The sequence below is a fragment of the Belonocnema kinseyi genome, chromosome 8, assembly GCF_010883055.1.
Source record: "Belonocnema kinseyi isolate 2016_QV_RU_SX_M_011 chromosome 8, B_treatae_v1, whole genome shotgun sequence".
Taxonomy (NCBI): Eukaryota; Metazoa; Arthropoda; class Insecta; order Hymenoptera; family Cynipidae; genus Belonocnema; species Belonocnema kinseyi.
The window spans coordinates 37,145,259-37,165,541 of record NC_046664.1 but is presented as its reverse complement, the minus strand read 5'-3'; the positions used below and the strand labels follow the sequence as shown (position 1 = coordinate 37,165,541).

The following is a 20,283-nucleotide window of genomic DNA, read 5'->3' as shown; positions in this document are numbered from 1 at the left end:
TAATTTTAAACCTAGAGCACTAATTATCTACCGAAAAGAGCTATTATTTGAAAAAATATACATAACTTTTCAACAACAAAATATCAATTTTTAACCAAAAATTGAATAGTTCTATTTTTAGATGAGAAAAATTAATTTTCAATAAAAGGACAATGATTTTTCTACAAATCTGTTGAATTTTCAAGCCAAAGAGACGAATTCTCTGTAAAACAGTTGAATTTTCAACCTGAAAATACTCATTTTCGCCAAAAAATGTGATAGTTAATATTTAAACCAAAAAAGATTTAAAAATAAAATACAGTTGAGTATAATAAAAACAGACGAATTTTTCAGTAAAATACTTGAATCCTCAACTAAAATAGATATTAAATTATTATATTTTACTTGCAACTATACAGTTGCATTTATAAGACGAGTTATTAACGAAATACGTATATTTTTTTACCAAATAGGTAAATTTTAAATCTAGAATATTATTTATCTATCTAAAAAGGTTATTTTTTTAAAACAAAATACATGAATTTTCAACAAAAAATGTTATTGTTAATATTTACGTCAAACAAAAATTAATTTTAAATAAAAATCTGTTTAATATAATAAAAAAAGAAGAATTTTTAACAATAGATATGAATTTTCAACCAAGAAAATTACCTTTCTACAAAAAAAAAGAGTATCAACCAAACCGTGAAATTTTCAAGTAAAAAGATCCATTTTTAACAAAATAGTTCAATGTTTAACCAATAAAATGAATTTTTAAGAATGTAGAACCACTTTCAACCAAGTAGTTGGATTTTCAAACAAATAAGGTGAATTCTGAAGGAAAAAGGTAATAGTTAAATTTTGAACTAAATATGATCAATTTATAATAAAAATTGAAGTGCTTAAATTTCCAGTTTAAAAAAAAGTAATTTTTGAACCAAAGAAGAAATAATTTGTAACACAATAGTTCAATCTTCAACCAATAATATATTAATAGATTTCTCAATAAAATAGAATAAACTTTCAAATAAAAAACCTAATTTTTTAAAAAAATAGTATAATTTTCAAGAAAAAATGAACAAATCAAAAAATTAACAGCTAAAAAAAATTTAAATATCAACCAATAAAATGAATTTTTTAACAAATCAGAACAACTTTGAGCTAAGTAATTGAAAAAAGTAATTTGCAACAACAAAAACGCATTTTTAACAAAGTAGTTCAATCTTAAACCAATTTAATTATTTTTTAACAAAGTAGTTCAACTTTTAACAGAGTAATCGAAATTTCAAGCTAAAAATATTAATTTTCCACAAGATAGTTTAAGCTTGAACCAAGAAGATTGTTTTATCGATCTTGTACCAAAAATAGAATAGTTGAATTTTCAAATGAAAAAAATTAATTTTCATTAAAAAGAAAACGAATTGTCCATAAATATGTTGAATTTTCAAGCCAAAGGGACGAATTCTTAACAAACCAATTGCATTTTCCACCTACAAAAATTAATTTAAAATTAAAAAGAAAAAAACTATCCGCAAAATTAATTTTCTACAAAACAAAACGCATTTTTAACAAAAGAGAGTAATTTTCTACCCAGAAGATTACATTTCAACCAATAAAAAAATGAGTTTTCAACCAAATAAGATGAATTCTCAACGAAAAATGTAATAGTTGAATGTTTTACTATAAAAACATTCATTTTTCAACAAACATTAAAATTCATAAATTTCCAGTAGAAAAAGTAATTTTCAACCAAAGAAGAAATAATTTTTAACAAAATAGTTCAATATTTTACCAGTAAAATTAATTCCCTACAAAGTAGTTTAACTTTCAATTAGCTAGTTGAATTTACAAAAACAACAAATTAATTTTTAACAAAAAACAACTAATTTTCAAAAAAATAAATAATCCATTCACAGTAAAAAATGGAATAATTAAATTTCCAGTTAAAAAAAGTAATTTTCAAACAAAAAAATGTGCATCTTTAACAAAATAGTTCAACTGTCAACAAAATAATCGAGTTCACGACCAAAAAGGTGCATTTTCAACACAATAGTTTAATTATCAACGAAAAATATATTAATAAACATTGAAGTTAAAAAAATTTTTCAACAAAATAGTTCAAGCTTCAACCAATAAAATGAACTTTTAACCTTTCAATCAACTCGTTGAATTTACAAGAAAAAAGATGAATTTTTAACAAAATAACTAAATTTTCAACCAAGTAGTATAATTTTTAACCAAAAGAGATGCATTCTGAACCAAAAATTTTGTAGTGAAGTTTTGAATAAAATAGAATTAACTTTCAACTAAAAAGATGATTTTTCAACCAAGAAGATTATTTTTCTACCAAAAAAACATGCTGTTTCGACCATTCAGTTGAATTTTTAACTAAAAAATACAATTTTTAAACTAAATAATTGAATTTCCAAGAAAAAAACTAATTTCAGTAGGTTTTATTTTAAGGGTTTCAAAATAAACATTATATTTAAATGAAACATTCCAAATGATAAAGTATCAAGTTCACAAACTTTAATTGTACAAAATTAAATGATAAAGGCAGATATTGCATTATTTATTAACGAGTAAGAAAAAATATTTTTAAATATTCAAATTAAATGTCATGGAAAGTGATGTGAATATAAAATGTTTATCATTTGTTTTTAATACAACATTCAACTGTAGAAAATAGAAGAAAATTTTAAATTGAATTTTCAACAGTTTAAGTTGAAAATTAAATTTCAAATTTTATTCAACTTTCAGGTGTTTAAAATTTTAATTTAAAATTCCTATAATTTTTGTTTCTTGAATTGTTAACAGTTGCAATTTAAGAAAAAGCTACTTTTATGTGAAAAGAAACAAGTGTTCAAATTTTTATATTCACATTGTCATTATATTACAATAAATATTCTAGTCCTTAATAATAAATTTCATCTTTTTGATTTGGAAATTTATTTTTCTTAAAAAATCAAAATATTATTTGATTGAGAATTTAATTCTTTTATTAAAAAATTATACTTTTTTATTCAAATTTTAACATCTTTCTTAGTTGAAATTTAACTGTTTTCGTAGAAAATTGAACTATTGGGTTGTAAATAAATGTAGTAGTTAAATTTCCAGTTTAAAAAGTAATTTTTAACCAAGAAAAAAAAAAACAATTTTTAACAAATCATTTTCGTAAAGTTTACCCTGAATAAAATAGTAAAAAACATGTTCTATTTTTACGGTTTTTGTGTTAACAGATTTTTATGGGTCTAGTGTAAAAAGGAGTCAAATTTAAGGATCTGTAAAAAATAGAAAAAAAAGTTTTGTTAAAAATTTACTAATGTGTAATTGTTTCTTTAGTTTCTTAAATGAACTAAACAAAATTAAAACATTTTTTTGTCAACTTCACTTTAAATTTACAAAATTGCAATTTTCGTCATTTTTAAAAACATTATACTTCAACGCAACTATTTTTTTCTTTATTCCGTCTAAAGTTAATCACATCCATTAACTTTAACCGCAAAAAAAAATGGAAAAAATATTTTATTTTCCACGGATCCTGTATAAACGGATTTTTACGCGCCTTGTGTATAAATGGCTCGTTTCACGATCCATAAAAAATAGACGATTTACCCCCAAAAAAATGAAAAAAATGTTTTCTCTATTTTTCGTAGATCCTGTGTAAACGGATTTTTGTTAGAAATGGCTCGTGTTTTAGGATCCATAAAGAATAGAAAAAGATACCATTTTTTTTAATTTACCTAATATTTGGTTTATTTTATGGATTCTATTCAAATAGATTTTTACGGATCTTGTGTAAAAATTGCACATTTTTCACGATCCATATAAAAAATAGAAAACTTAGCCAAGCAAATTTTTTAAAAAAGTTCTTGATTTTTATGGATCCTATGTAAACCGATTTTACGGGTCTGTAGTAAAAATGGCTTGTGTCTTAGGATCCGGAAAGAATAGAAAAATATATTTTCTATATTAATTTACCCAATATTTGTCTATTTTTATGGACCTTGTGTAAAAATGACTCATGTTTAACGATCTATAAAGAATAGAAGACAGATAGAAAATTTAGCGAACATTTTTTTTTAATTTCTCATTTTTTTGTGGATTCTATGTAAACAGATTTTTACGTATCTTTTCTAAAAATGGCTCATGTTTCAGGATCCGTAAAAAATACAAAAAAGTAAAAATATTTATTTCACCCAAGATTTTTTCAATTCTTATGGATTCTGTGTAAAGGGATTTTTACGGATCTTGTGTAAAAATGGCTCATTTCACGATCCATGAAAAAAATGTACCCAACAAAAATTGAAAACAAATTTTCTTTATTTTTTATGGATCCTATGTAACCGGATTTTTACGGGTTTTGCAAAAAATAGCTCATGTTTTAGGATCCGTAAATAATAGAAAAAAAAAAATTTTGTGTAAATGGATTTTCACAGATCTTATAAATGAATAAATAAATAATAAAAATATTTTATTTCTAAATAGAATTAAAAATATAAAAATATGGCTCATGTTTCAGGATCCGTAAAAAATAGAAAAAAAAATGTTCGAAACTCAAAAATATGTACATCTTACCTTAGTTTATTAAAGAGAGTTTAAAAAAATAAACGATAAACAATTGTTTTGCAACTTTAGTTACAAATTAAAGAAATTTCATTTTTCGTCATTTTTTGGAATGTTATATTTCGATGAAAATTTTTTTTTCAAATATAAGGTTATTCACTTCAATAAACTATACCCAATTTTCGTTTTTAATTTAAAAGTTTCCCATCAACTTAACTAACGGTAAAATTTGTTTAATTAACAAAATATATAATTTTTTGAAGTACCACAAAGAATCTTTTCAGTGCTATTACCAAAGATCTAATCAATGAATTTAATAATTTTTTATTTTTTCCGGGCCACCCCGCTTTAGACGTCCCTGGCTTCAAGGAACGCTAATTGTTGCGCAAACTGGTTTTCATTCAAAAAGTGTCAAACCGAAAGAGGGGATGAACTACATACTTTACATTCTAGTCATTTATTCTCAAAAATCCTAAAATGTAAAGCAAACATATTTATCAAATTTACCAATATTTTTCGCATTTCTTATATATAAAATTTTAGTAAATGATCTAAAAACGCAGAAGGATCACGGAAACCCCAAAACGTTCACTTCATTTTTAAAAACGTTTAAATTCCGAATTTATTGCCTAATGATTAAAAATCAATAATAATAATTAATAAACCAGTCTGCATCATTTTTACAAAATTCAAATTTATTGAAAAATGGTAAAGGGTAAAGTTATAAATCGAAACTTTGCGGGGTTTAAATTTATTTGAATTTGTCACACCAATCATAGTGCTCGAAAAAGCAGGTGCCCAGTGCGCAAGCCAGGAAACGCAAACGACAGGAGGGAAAAAGGAGAAAACAGAGAAAACGTTACATCTCGGAATCTGAACGAAACCGTTGACGTTTACAGTGCTAAATTAGTGATTTTTTTAGTCAAAATTATCCTCTGCTGGCTACGTGTACCAGCAGAATAAAAGGTAACGGTTTCTTTTTTATTCATGTGTAATCTTTGTTTATTTTTTGAAGCTAAAACGTCGTTTATATGTCGTGATGAAAGTCCTTGAAAAGCGGACGTGAATGTAAACAAAAGTTATTTTGCTCTTAATTGCTCGTTTTCGTTACATTTTACCCTTAATCTGAGTTAAATAATATAAAATCGTGTTATCCGCTATTTCCGGGGTGTGTAATTTGCTGGATTTATTTTTGTGGAAAGAAGAAACTAACCTCAAATGCGTTGATTTCGAGCGGGAAAATTCTTGGAATTTCTTCAACGAATTTATCTCTTTCTTTCGGTGTTTCTCGGTAAGGCTTTGATTCTTTTGAAAATTTGTGTGATCTATTTGATGCAGAAAGTAATTACGTATTTAATTTATTGGCTACAATGATATATTTTGATTGGGGTTTTACATAACCTATTTGTTGGTCATTATTATTACAAAATCAGAACTTTGTTAATATATATTTTCTATATTCATGAACTTGGTATCAAATATTCATAATTTTCATTTGAAAATCGCAACGGCTGCTTCTCTTTGCTAGAATTTACGAAAATTTATGGATTTTTGTTGTCTTCGATATTTAACTTTTAATCTATGTTTAAAATTAAAAATTAAATTATTTTCAACATTAATATTTCCTGATTAAAAAAAAATGATTTGATTTCTAAAGATTCCACTTAAAAAATTTGAAATGCTTTGTTTTAAATCTGTTACTATTTCTGAAGTGTCTTGAATTCTTTTGAAATATTTTAAGGCATTTTTAAAGATTCCAATAAATTTTTTAATAGATTTCAATAATATGCAGGGATTTTTAAGATTTCAGGGTGTTTTTAAAACTTCTAAGGTTTTTCAAAAGCTTTTAATTTGAAATATTTTGGAGAATTTTCAAAGACTCTAATGATTTTTGTTCAATTTCATTAGTTTGAAGAGATTTCCAAGTATTTGAAATATTTTATGTTAATGAATTTTCGAAGATATGGAAAGATTTCACAGGGTCTATAAGGTTTTAAGAAAATTCCAGGATTTCAGGAAATATCGTGGAATTTATTTTAAATTCCTTTGAATTTTTCGACTTTTTTAATTCACTCAAATTCTTTAAAAATGAATCAATTCTACGTAATTCAATTAATAAATTTGTCTATATAATATAATATCAAATTTCATAGAATCTTACAGGATGTTATTAATATTTTAATGGGGTTTAAATAGGTTATTCGCAAGAAGTTAGGGATTTCGTAGGGTTTCAGATTTCACAAGATTTTCAAATATTTTTTGCAATTTATTTTGAATTCGTTCTGAATTGTTATTAATTTAGCCTGCATTCTTCGATATCGTTTCGAATGCTTCTAATTACACTCAATTTTATTCCATTCAATGGATGTTTAAAAACGTAAATTCAATAAAATTCTTGATTTTTTTCAATTCTTTTATTTTATAGATATTCGACTCTTTAGTAGAAAATTAACTTTTTGCTTAAAGATAATTTTTTTTAGGTTAAAAAAGTTTATTGTGATTACTAGAAGAATTTAGAAAATGGAGTATTGTAACAAAACTAACGACCCTGAATAAGGCACTGTTTAATACGAACAATGTTTTCAATTACTTTTTACTTCTTTGATCATTTAAATTAAGTGCCCTTTCCAATTTGAAGTGATTCATTTACCGGCGAAATTTAAATGATGCAATTATTATTAATAAAGATAGAAAATACGATTTTCCCAATTCAAATTCAAAATACTTATAAATGATTGTAGCAAAATTCAAATGTTCATTATTTATATAATAATTATAATTTTTATTTAAAATATGAAATTTTGTTAAAGAAATATACATTTTTCGTTAGGAATTTAACTTTTTTTCTGAAAAATTCAAGTATTTGCGGTTAAAAGCTAAACTCTTTTGTTAAAAATTAATTTTTTTGTTGGAAGATTAATCGTTTTTCTTGGAAGTTCGTCTACTTTTAAGAATGTAACTTTTGTTGAAAATCAATTTTTTAACTAAGAATTTAATTATTGCAGTAGAAAATTGACCTTTTCTTGTTCAAAATTCAACAGTTTGGATGTAAATTTGTCTTTATAAATTGAAAATTCACGTATTTCATTAAAAAATTGACTTTTTTTGGTAGTAAATTATTTTCTTATGTGAAAGTTAATTTCCTTGTTCAAAAATACTTTTTTGTTAAAAATTTGAGTATTCCAGTTAAATATTCCACGTTTCAGTTAAAAATTCATCTTTTAGGTTATAAATAAATTTACTTGGTTGAAAAACAAACTCCCTTGTTGAAATTTTTTTTTTTTTAAATGAAGTTTCATCATTTTAATTAAAACTTCATTTCTTTGGTCGAAAAATGAGTTATTTGATTGAAAACATGTTTTTTCTTTGGATGAAAACAAATTTGTTTAACGAAAATTTAACTATGTTTCTGAAAATCTGATTTGTTTTGTTAAGAATTACAGTTTTTACGGAAAATTCAACTATTCTATTTTTGGTTGAAATTTTATCTTTTTTAAAATAAATATTCAACTATTTGAAAATTGATATTTTTTATTTAAAAATTAAATTATTTTTCAAAATATCATGTAATTTGTGAAAAATTAATCTTTTTGTAGGTATAAAATTCAGCTATTTCAGTTGAATATTTATAATTTTAATTGTAAATTTATCAGTTTGTTTGAAAGTTAATTCTTTCAACTGAAAATTTAACCGTTCAACTTTGATTTGAAAATTGAATATTTCTGGTTTAAAATTTAACCATTTGGATGTAAATATGTCTTTTCTATTTAAAAAATTAGGTATTTTGTTTTAAAAATCGACATTTTTGGTAGAAAACTGTCCTTTTCTTGTTAGAAAATCATTTTTTGATTTGAAAGTGAATCTAATTGTTTAAAAATTCAAATATTCCTGTTAAATCTACATTATTTTAATTGAAAAGTCACCTTTAAGGTTATAAATAAATTGAATTGGTTGAAAATAAATTCTTGTTAAATTTTTTTTTCGAAAATTCAACATTTTAATTAATAATTCATTTCTTTGGTTTAAACATAAGCTGTTTGGTTGAAATTTTGTTTTCTTTGGATGAAAAGGAACTTTTTTACCAAAAATTTAACTATTGTATTGCAAATTTGTTTCTTTTTTGGTTGAAAATAATTTCTGTCCTAAACTGAACATGAAAATACTATTTTAGTTGAATATTCAATAATTTTAGCTGAAGATTCATCCCATTGAATGAAAGTTCATTTATTGACTGAAAATTTAATAATTTAATTTTTGGTTGAAGAATGATCTTTTTTCGTTGAAAATTCGTCTTTTCTGGTTTAACATTGATTTTCTCAACTTAAAACTTAATTATTTAAGTTTTGGTTGACAATTTATCTTTTTTTAGTAAAAATTATTTTTGTTAAAAGTTCAACTGTTTCAGTTGAAGATTCATTTTTTTAGTTGAAAACTTTTTTTTAAAATTAGACTGTCAATCAAAAAATTAAATTTGTTAAAATTCAAAATTCAACTATTTCGTTAAAATTCATGTATTTTGTTGAATCTTTTTTTTGTAGTAAATGAATCTTATTGTTCAAAAATTCATTTTTTCGGTTAAAAAATTCAAGTATTTTATTAGTCAAATATTCATCATTTTAGTTGAAAATTCATCTGTTTAGCTTAAAATTCCACTATTACAGTTAAAGATTCATAATTTTATTTGAAACTTCATTTATTTTGTAGTTTTTTTGCTCTGTTGTGTTAAATGATGCTTAGAATGAACATCACGATTTAAAATAAATGCTTGAGTTTCGCGGCAAATATGAGTATCTTACTTTAAGTTGACCGCAAAAATGGAAAAACTTAACCAGGAAAACCCTGCAAATGATCAGGAATTTAAAATCGAACGCTGAATCACCATCCTGTAAATGCTAATGAAATTCTCGAAACACATAAAGGTCGAGCATACTCTCATGCTCGTGAGAATTACTCCGAGAACTTAAACAGGATTGCTACAAGGCCAGGAAGACCTGGAAAAGTCATGGAATTGTGAAAAAATGACTGAAACTTGTTTAATTGTCTGAATTTCAAAGTCTTAATAATTTAGTATTTTATAGCGAATTCTATATTTGAAAATTGGAAAAGAAAACTTAAGGAAAAGGCAAATATCAGACAAAGTGTAGGAATTAAATGAAAAGTTTCTTCAAATTACATTTTTTTCAAATGTAATCCTAATCTTTGCATAAATAGTTTAACTATAATTGTTCTTAAAGTAATAAAAAAAAAATGGTTATGATTACAGAATACTTTTTTTCACTTTGATAAAAATATTATTCAAAATTGTTTCGAATTCAATCAAACTTATTGATAAACTATTATCATTGCATTATCATTTGTTACAATTTAATGCAATTGGCTGAATTAAAAAAAAATTAAACCTGGCATTTTTCCAAAATTTTGCCTGAAAAAGTCATGAAATTTTGTAACCAGATTCTTTTAGTAACCCTGTTAAACATTTTAATTTAATTAAGCACTTCGATCAGTCTTTCCGGTATTATCTTTCCAGATTTTGCTGAGCCACAACGCTAGGTAATATGACTACCTGTGACAGTGGTCAAGGCTCCGATGAGTTGCTCTGCACTCCTCGTCGAGCCAAGCGTATTTTTGGAACTGGTGGAAGTTCCACTAAACGCAGCCTCTTCCAGCAAGCCGATCTTCAAAACCAAATGGACACAAATTCAGGCGATGAGTCCGACCTGGGTCCAATGTCACCACTCGCTCTCACCGATCGTAGTCCCAGCAGCATCTACTCTTCACCAGGTCGCCAATTCCTCTCTCCTCTAGCCTCACCGGAAGGTTCCCCGCAAATTCCACTCATGAATCTCACCTGGGATCGTCTAAAGCCATCTGGAAGCGCCGAAAAACGTCTCTCTCCATTTAGCACTCTAAGACACGTTACCAAAACCGCTCGTTCTTCCCCTCGGCGAAAAATCTTCCCAGACTCTCCAAAATCTTCGACTCGATCTCCAAAATCTTCGACTCGATCTCCAGCCACAGCTCTTTCGGAAAATCTCGCAGACACTCCAATTCGCACCATCAGCAGATATTCCCAGGAACTTATCCTGGAAACGCCTCTCCGAGATTCCATGACAGATCTTCAGAATGAAAACACGATCGCAGAGACGCCCCAGAAGGAAGAGAGCCCCGAGGTGAAACAGATCACACCTTTAGGATCTGTGAACAAAGACGCCTCACTTCCTCGTCTCCATCGGCGAAAAACTCTCGGGGCTTTCGATGTCGACGAGATCTCCCCGGGGAAGAAAGGAAATTCCCTGAAAAGGCACATTAACGATCCAATCGTCGTGTTGACGAAATTACAGAAAACGGAAGAGTCCTCCACCATTCCGAAAGCGAGAGCCGCTCTCTTTCAGGACAAGAGCGAGAACAATAAGAATGTCACTCTCGACACGAAATCCTTTTACGGAAGTGGAAAGCAGCAGAGACTGAGTGCCTTCGGAGTCGACTGGAAGCAGATTGAGCAGAGTAAAAAGAGACGCAGTCTTCCTGCTCACAATGCAAAGTCTACGGTCAGACAATCCCAGAAGCGACACAAAAAGGGCGAAATCAACTGCGGCGTCTCGCACGGACTGAAGAAACCGAAGCCGAAGAAACACGTGTCGAGAGTTGAGGCTTTCAGAAAGGAAAAGCAAGCCTCTCCTCCTGCTCTCACAGCTATTCTTGAAATACCAGTTGAGTCCGAATCTCAAAAGTCAGAAGAGTCTTCGAAGATTTCAGAAACGAGGAAGAAAGCGAGATCGCCCTCTCCCGAGATTGACCCGACGAAGCGATTCTTCAAGAGAATTCGAGCCAAACCAGCCACGGTGACTGTCAGCGATAAGATCAAGTTGAACGTCTCGGAAGGAAAGTTCTCCCTCGAGCCGAAGAAAGTTCGTAAGAGCCAGAACAAGAAACCTAAACTCGATTTTTCCCTGGACGCGACTGATCTGATTATCGACGAACCCGAGTTTGAATCCACAAAGGATCGGGACGTCGCGAAGTTGATCAAGGTTCTCGAAGATGACTGGACTGATGACGAGTACGAGCCAATGGACACTTTGCAGAATAGGGACAAGAAAATTGCAAATGTAGAGCAGGTTTATCCAAGTTTCCAGGATGTCATGATGTCCCCGGCGAGCGAATTAAGCAATATGACTTCGGTTATGAATATTGAAGACTCGGCGGCCCTACAGGAGGATAAGATTCCCTCGGAGACGGGAGAAGAAACTCAAACTGAATGTAGCTTTTACCCTCTCTTCGAGAAAGGTTACTCCAGCAATAGAGTCGCGAGTCCCAAGCATCGGGGAGTGAAGCGATCAGCAAACTGGCAAATTTCATCAAAAGCGGGTGGAGCTGATGACCAGTATCAAATCGACTGTGGCCAGAAGAACTTTGGAGCCAACCAGTGCAACGAGTGCGGAATTGTTTATCAAGTTGGAGACGCCGAGGATGAAAATGCCCACTTGAATTATCACAATAATGTGAGAACTCTAAAGTTTCAGGGTTGGAAGAATGAGAAATTGGTGTGGGATGAGGAGCACACGTCGAGCAGGATTATTCTGATTGAACCGAGTGATCCGAAGCAGCACTGGAAGAAGGTGGGGGAGATTTTGAATGTCGTGGATACGGATTTAGGTCTTGCGGATATGCAGTTGGCTTATTATGGAGACAAGAATGTCTACTTGTATGTGAGAGATAAAAATGTTTTGGGAGTTCTTGTTGCTGAGCCGGTGAAAGCAGCGCATCGAATGATTCCGGAACTGGTGGAATTGGATTGTTGCAGCTCGGAAAGCACTCCTGTCAAGTGTGGCGTCAATGTTGTCTGGACGGCGATGAGTCACCGAAGACAGGGGATTGCAAGGCAGCTCGTCGATACGATAAGGTATTTTTTTATTTTTTTTTTATTTACATTTTAGAAAAAAACCGAGTGGTTCATGACTTTTGAAATCTTGATAATTTTTACAAAATCTTGTGGAAAATTTTGAAATCTTGAATTTTATTGAAAATTCGTCTTTTCTGTAGTAATTTTTTTAAAATTCTTTTTTAGTTGATAATTCAACTGTTGGGCTCAGAATTATTGAATTCTGTTAAAAATTTGTCTTTGTTTGGCAGTAAATTAATTTCTTTGTTTAAAAATTAATTTTTTTAGTTGAAAATTCAACTTTTATGTTCAGGTTTCATGAATGTTGTTAAAAATTTGTCTTCGTTTGGCAGTAAATTAATTTCTTTGTTTAAAAATTCATTTTTTTTAGTTGAAAATTCAAATTTTATGTTCAGAATTCTTGAATTTTGTTAAAAATTCGTCTTTTTTTGGCAGTAAATTAATTTTTTTGGTAATAAATTCATCTTTTTTAATTAAAAATTCAACTTTTTGATTGAGATTTCTTGAATTTTGTTATAAATTCGTTTTGGGTAGAAAATTAATCTTTTCGTTAAAAACATTCACCATTAGATTTTAAAGTTACTACTTTGTTAAAACTTTTTAAAAATCCAACTTTTTGTTTGAGAACTCTTGAATTTTATTGAAAATTCGTCTTTTTTTGGTAGTAAATTAATATTTTTTATTAAAAATTAATCTTTTCTAGTTTAAACTTCAACTTGTTGATTTAGAATTCTTGAATTTGATTAAAAATTTGTCTTTTATAGTAAATTAATTTTTTGTATAAAAATTCAAGTTTTCGGTTGAAAATTCTTGAATTTTGTTAAAAATTCGTCTTGTTTTGTAGTAAATTAATCTTTTTTAGTTAAAAACTCAATTTTTTTAGTTAAAACTTCAACTTTTTGATTGAGAATTCTTGAATTTTGTTATATATTCGTTTTTGCGTAGAAAATTAATCTTTTCGTTTAAAAATGTCACCATTAGGTTTTAAAGTTACTACTTTGTTAAAACTTTTTAAAAATTCAACTTTTTAGTTGAGAACTCTTGGATTTTATTGAAAATTCGTCTTTTTGGTAGTAAATTCTTTTTTTTTTTTAAATTCTTTTTTGGTATGGAAATTTTTTTATTTTGTTAAAAATTCTTTTTTTTCAGTACAAAATTAATCTTTTTGTTCAAAAAATAATCTTTTCTAGTTTAAACTTCAACTGTTTGTTTTAGAACCCCGGAATTAGATTGAAAATTGGTCTTTTTTATAGTAAATTAATTTGTTTAAAAATTCTTATTTTTCAGTTCAAAATTCAACTTTAAGTTCAAAATTCTTGAATTCTGTTAAAAATTCGTCTTTTTGTTAGTAAATTAATTTCTTTGTATAAAATTCATTTTTTTTTTTAGTTGAAAATTCAACTTTTCGGATGAAAATTTTGGAATTTTGTTAAAAATTCGTCTTTTTTTGTAGTAAATTAATTTTTTTGTTTAAAAATTCATATTTTTTAGTTAAAAATTCAAATTCTATGTTCAGAAATCTTGAATTTTGTTCCAAATTCGTTTTTCAGTATAAAATTAATCTTTCTGTTTAAAAATTAATATTTTCTAGTTGAAATTTCAACTGTTCGATTGGTCTTTTTTGATAGTAAATTAATTTGTTTAAAAATTCTTCTTTTTCAGTTGAAAATCCAACTAAAAGTTCAGAATTCTTGAATTCTGTTAATATTCGCCTTTTTTTGTAGTAAATTAATTTCTTTGTTTAAAAATTCATTTTTTTAGTTGAAAATTCAACTTTTCGGTTGAACATTCTTGAATTTTGTTAAAAATTCGTCTTTTTTTTGTAGTAAATTAATTTTTTTGTTTAAAAATCCATATTTTTAAGTTAAAAACTCAACTTGTTGGTTAAGAATTCTTGCATTTTTTTAAAAATTCGTTTACATATAAAAGTAATCTTTTTCTTTAAAAATATCACCACTAGGTCTTAAAATTACTACTTTAATAAAACTTTTTAAAAAATGCTTGCAATTCAACTTTTTTGTTGAGAACTTCAATTTTATTTAAAAGTTTTCAGCCATAAACTTTGATTACCAAATTTTTAAATTTCCAATCCAAAAAATGAATTTTCTACGAAAGACGAATTTTTAACAAAACAGTTGACTTTTCAACCAAAACAGATTAATTTTTATTTAGACAATTGCATTTCTAATCAAAAAAGGTGAATATTCTACAAAAAGATATGATTAAAAGAAAAAAAATGCAAAAAATAGTTGGAATTTTCATACCAAAGACAAATTTTCATTAAAATAGTGCAATTTTCAACTCAGCAGTATCAGTTGAACAAAATAATTGAATTTTTAACAACAAATGTAATAATAGATTACGAAGCCTGTGATAAATAAACGGACATTTTATCATTTATATACTAAAAAATAATATTTTAAATAAACATTAAGTTAATCTTGTAATTCTTTGTAAATTATTGGGTTTGAAAAGGAATTTCTAAAAAACTTCACGAAATTTTAACAGATTCCAAGCGGTCTTGAACACTCTTAGCTGATTTCGAGGATTTGAACAGATTTTACGAGGTTTCAGAGGAGTTCAAAGTTTTTACGATTTTAAAAAAAACTTGAAGAAATATAACAAAATTAAAGATAATTCATAGGATTTCAAATATTCAGACATTTTTAAAGGAATTTAAAAAGATATTAAAAATTTGAAATGTACGGAATTACACAAGATTTAAGAGATTTAAAGAATTTTAAGAGATTAAAAATTTCTATGGAATTTTACAATATTTGAGGTATTCATAGAATTTTTAAATAAATTAAAAGCTTTTATAATATTATGATGAATTTCTAGATTTAAAATAATTTTAAAGTTTTTCACTCACCTTTTTTGTCCCTTTTCTCTATAAATATACTATATTTGAGAATACAGTATTTCAATTACACGGGAAATTTTGAACCCGAAAGTAATCTCGAGTTTAAATTGTATAATTTTAACTTGCATTTACTTGAAATTTTATTTTGAAGAAATTACTGTTCAAAATTGAAGAAAACTGAAAATTTATTTATTGAAAATTAAGCAAAATTAAAAATTGAATTGTCAACTGTTGGGAGTTGAAGAAAGTTTGGAATGAAATTCTCTACAGTAAAAAATTCAACTGATGAAAATTACAAAGAATTGAAAACGTAATTGAAGACTGTTCAAAATTGAAGAAAATTGATCATTGATTTTTCAATAGTTGAATTTAGAACAATTTAATTTTTTTCAATTTTGACTGCTTTATTCAACATGCGAGTTTATTTAAAAAAAACTTTCATTCCATAAAAGAAAAATGTGTAAACTATATCAAGTTTGTAAAAATAGATTTTGTAATGGCGGTAGTTATCAAAAAATCATATAACCCTATTGAAAAATACAACATTTTTTATAAAAAGAGTGTTTCAGCTTTTCTGCATGTAAAAATTAATTTGTAATCTTTCTTTAGTAGATCTATACGATTTCAAAAAAAATTAGAAGCTACGGATTTTTCGAATCACAGATTTCAAGAAATTGAAAAAGATTTACTAGTTTTCCAATGATTATATAGATTACAAAAACACTAACCCCTCGGTTGAATGTTTAAAAATTACATGCATTTTTCAAAATATATGCTATTATCAAAACTATTTTAAATTCCTCAAATAAATCCGAAGCCTGCTTTCGAAATCTTTAAAATCCTCGTCAAATGTATGCATTTTTTGTTAAATATTACATCTTCAAAATATTTATCAACACTTTTGAGATGATTAGAATCTTTGAATTTTTTGAATAAACAAATAAGTAAAATTGCACAATCTGTTTTTTTTCTCAGGAGATCCTACTATTTCGGCTATATAATGACAATGGACGACATTGCCTTTTCTACACCAACACCAAGCGGCAAGATTTTCGCCGAAAAGTACACAAAAACCCGAAACTTCAAAGTGTACAACTAAGCACTATTTTTTAGATAGTTTTTAGACTATTTTCTATTTGCCTATTATTGACATATGCGTTTTATCTTACTCTAATTTCAAGTTTGTCGACTAGGCTTTCTACGACAGCTGCTTAGCTCTCTCTTTTTTTTATTTATATATTAAAAGCCATAAAAAGAAACAAAAACATTTCTTTGTCATTCTCCCATATCTTCATAATGAGAGAATCTATTTACTTCTACGATTTTTTTTCTATGTGCAAACTTATATTTTAAAAAACCTATGGCCCGGTTTAGTAAATTGTGGTAATTTTACGAGCCGTAAAAATGCAGAGTATTACAGACAGATATTTGATAAATATACTCAATATGATCAAAGAATTAGTTCGATTTCGAATATAATTTACGTTAAGATTAATATGTAAATTTAGTAGTGTGTAAATCACAATAATTTTCATGCAATATGTCCTAGTATGAATATTTTTTATACTTAAAATAAATTTAGTTTTTTTTTCTACTGTTCATATAAGATATAAGTCACGTATATTTCTGTAGTTTTCTTCTACGAAATAAAAAGCAGTTTAAACCAAACTTAAATATTTACTAAATTACAACTTGCACATTTTTAGTTAATAAGTTAATAATTTACCTCTTTTTTGAAAGTTTGTCTATTTTATTTTAAAGTTTACCTGCTTTAGCAGAAATTAAATCCATTTTTTCTATAAAAATGCAACTGTTTGGTTGAAAATTAAGCTATTATACTATTTTCTTGAAAACTTAACACTTTCGTAGAAAATTTACTTTTTGTTTAAAATTTAGATTTTGGTGTTGCAAAATGAACTGAAATATTTTCTGGATAAAAGTTCCACTTATAAAAAAAACATTATTTTTTTATTACAAATTCATCTGTTTTAGTACAAATCTTTTTTGGACGATAACTCAACTTTGTTTGTAATAAAAAATTCTTCTGCTTTAAGATAAATTTCATATTTTTTGATAAAAATGCAACTATTTGCTAGAGAATTCAATAATTTTGTTTAAAATTCCTCCTTTTTAGTTTGAATTCTTCTTTTTGGATTGAAAATTCAATTTTTTGGTAGAAAATTATTTCTTGTTAAAAAATTCATAGTTTGATCGTGAAAAATCAACTAAAATCTTTTTCAACATAAAATTCAACTTTTTTTGTTTAAAAATTTTTCTTTTTGATTTTTAAACTTCATCTGTTATAGAAGAAATTTCATTTTTTGTAGGAAAATGCAAATTTTTCGTTAAAAACCGGTCTTCTTTGCTTGATATTTCAACTAATTTGTTTAAAATATTTGGTTGAATCGCTTTGCTAAGAAATCACTTTTTTTGTTAAAGATTTATATTTTAAGTTGAAAAGTTATCTCGTTGGTTAAAAGTTTAATTATCTTGTTGAAAATGAATCTTGTTTAATTGATAATTCAACTACTTGGGTCAAAGTCAAACTACATTCTGAAATTTTTTTATTGAAGTCTGGTTGCAAATTTAATTCTTTAGTGGAAAATACTTCTTTTTTTGTTTGTTTAGAATTCATGTTTTAACAGAAAATGGAACTTTTCCATTTTTTAAGATTTATATTTTTTGTTGAAAATTCGCGTTTTTTTTTGTACAAAAATTATTTTTTAGTTTGAAATCTCCCTTTTTTCGTAAAAATGCATCAGTTACGTGGATAATTAATTTTTTGTTGAACAGTCATATTTTTTGTTTGCGAATAGAATTTTTGTAATGAAAATTTGTCTTCTGGTTTGAAGATTCAATAATTTAGATAAACTTTTATTTATTTTTTAAGTGAAAAATCTTTATTTATTGGAAATTTGTCTTTTTGGTTTTAAAATTCTTTTCTTTTGTTGTATAAATTTCATTCTTTTTTTATTAAAATATAAACTATAACACTTTTTCGTTGGCAATTTGTCTTTTTAGGTTGAATATTCAACTATTATGTTAAGAGTTCAATTATTTTGTTGCAAATTCCAGTATGTTGTTAAAGAGTTCTCTTTTAAAGCAAAAAAGAACATTTTTTTGCTTGAAATTAATTAATTTATTTGAAAATTTTTAATTTGTATATGAAACACAGTAATTCCTGAATATGGCTGAGCTAGAAAGTAATTTATATTCAACTGAGGATATCGTTTTTAATACTCTAAATTAAAGAATGAATCAATAAAATTGTAAATGTTCAAAATGACGTAATTTTAAGTTAGAAACATTAAAATTTTAAAGATTTGAAATTTTAAACTTCACAACTTGTTAAATAAGAGGTGACATTATTTTTATTTGATGTCGTTTTAAATTAATAATTGTTCAATTGTTATTTACACATAAAAATTCAACACTTTTACACACTAATTAAATTTTTGTTCGAATAGAATCATTAAAATTGTAATGTTTAAAGTCTAAATCGCTACTGAAAAATTCGAAAAAATAAAATTACCGATATTATAAAATATTAGACACTATAAAATTGCTGATACATGAACTTTCCCGAATAAGAAAATTCCTGATTCTACACAATCAAAATATTCTTTTAATAATAAATAATAAAATAAAAAATGTGTTTTATGAAATAAAAGTAATTCATTTGATTTACTATTTTATTATTTAGCAATCTATAATGAATGAATTTCCCTTTGGTCCGCAATTTTACTTTAGGAATTTTCTATTATCCCTAAATTTCCAATTAGGTGATGCGTGAAGAAAATTTCTTTTTTGAGAATTTCTTCAATTCTCACCTAAAAATATATTTCTTTTATTAGAAATTTCATCTCTTTTTATTGAAAATGAATTTTTGACAAATTACTTGAATCCTCAACCCCCTCTACTTAAATTAATTGGCAATCAGACAGTTGCATTTTTAAATGAAAAAAAAATTCGGTTTCAAAATTAATATTTTGGTTGAGGATTCAAATAATTCGTAAAAAGTTAAACTACTTGGTTCAAAATTCATTTTTTAGGTTGAAGATTTATTACTTTAAGTGAAAATTGATTACTTTGGTTGAAACTTGTTTTTTTTTTTTTTCAAAAGCGCATTTTTATCGCTGAAATTTTCCCTGTTCCATTTTTGGTTACATATTTTTTTTTTCATTTAAAAATTCAACTGTCTGATTGACAATTAATTTAAGTATAGGGGGTTGAGGATTCAAGTAATTTGTCAAAAATTCATTTTTACTGGTAAAAATAAAACTGTTTTTTAACTTAAATTAATTTTTTTTTACTGAAAATGCAAATACTTTATTTAAACATTTTTTTTTTTGAAAATGTAACCATTGTGTTGAAAATTCGTTTTTTGTTGTTAAAAATACATTTTTAGAACTGGAAATTTCTCTATTCTATTTTTGGCTAAATATATATTTTTTAATTATTCAAAAATGCAACTGCCGAGTTAAAAAATAATTTATTTAGGTTGAGGATTCAAATATTTTGTGAAAAATTCGTTTTTTTCTGGTTAAATCCAACTGTTTTATTTCAAATAAAACCTTTTTTTCCCTGAATATTCAACTAATTTATTTCAAATTATTTTTGTTGTTGAAAATTTAACCATTGTGTTGAAAATTCTGTTTTTTTCGTGACATAGATTTTTATAACTGGAATTTTTCCTATTTCATTTTTTTGCTGAATATTTTTTGTTATTATTTTTTATTTAAAAATTCAACTGTCTCGTTTAACATTAAATTGTTTAGGTTGAGGGTTCAAGTATTTTGTCAAAAATTCCTTTTTGCTGGTTATATCTAAATGTTTCTTATTTCAAATGAAATATTTTTTTAATTAAAAATTTGATTAATTTATTCCATATTCATTTTTTTTTTGTAGAATATTTAACGATTGTTTTGAACATTCGGTTTTGTTTTTTTGCTGGTAAAAACACATTTTATAACTG

At 26.2% G+C, this 20,283-nt stretch overlaps 1 protein-coding gene across 1 annotated transcript; it reads left to right on the top strand.

The window, feature by feature from the left end:
• The first annotated feature begins 5,376 nt into the window (after positions 1 to 5,376).
• Positions 5,377 to 16,573, top strand: LOC117178011 (N-acetyltransferase ESCO2). Its single transcript, XM_033369191.1, has 3 exons — positions 5,377 to 5,511; positions 10,073 to 12,445; positions 16,284 to 16,573. The coding sequence occupies exons 2-3, from the start codon at positions 10,101 to 10,103 to the stop codon at positions 16,405 to 16,407; spliced, it is 2,469 nt and encodes an 822-aa protein (XP_033225082.1). The 5' UTR covers positions 5,377 to 5,511; positions 10,073 to 10,100; the 3' UTR covers positions 16,408 to 16,573.
• The last annotated feature ends 3,710 nt before the right edge of the window (positions 16,574 to 20,283 follow it).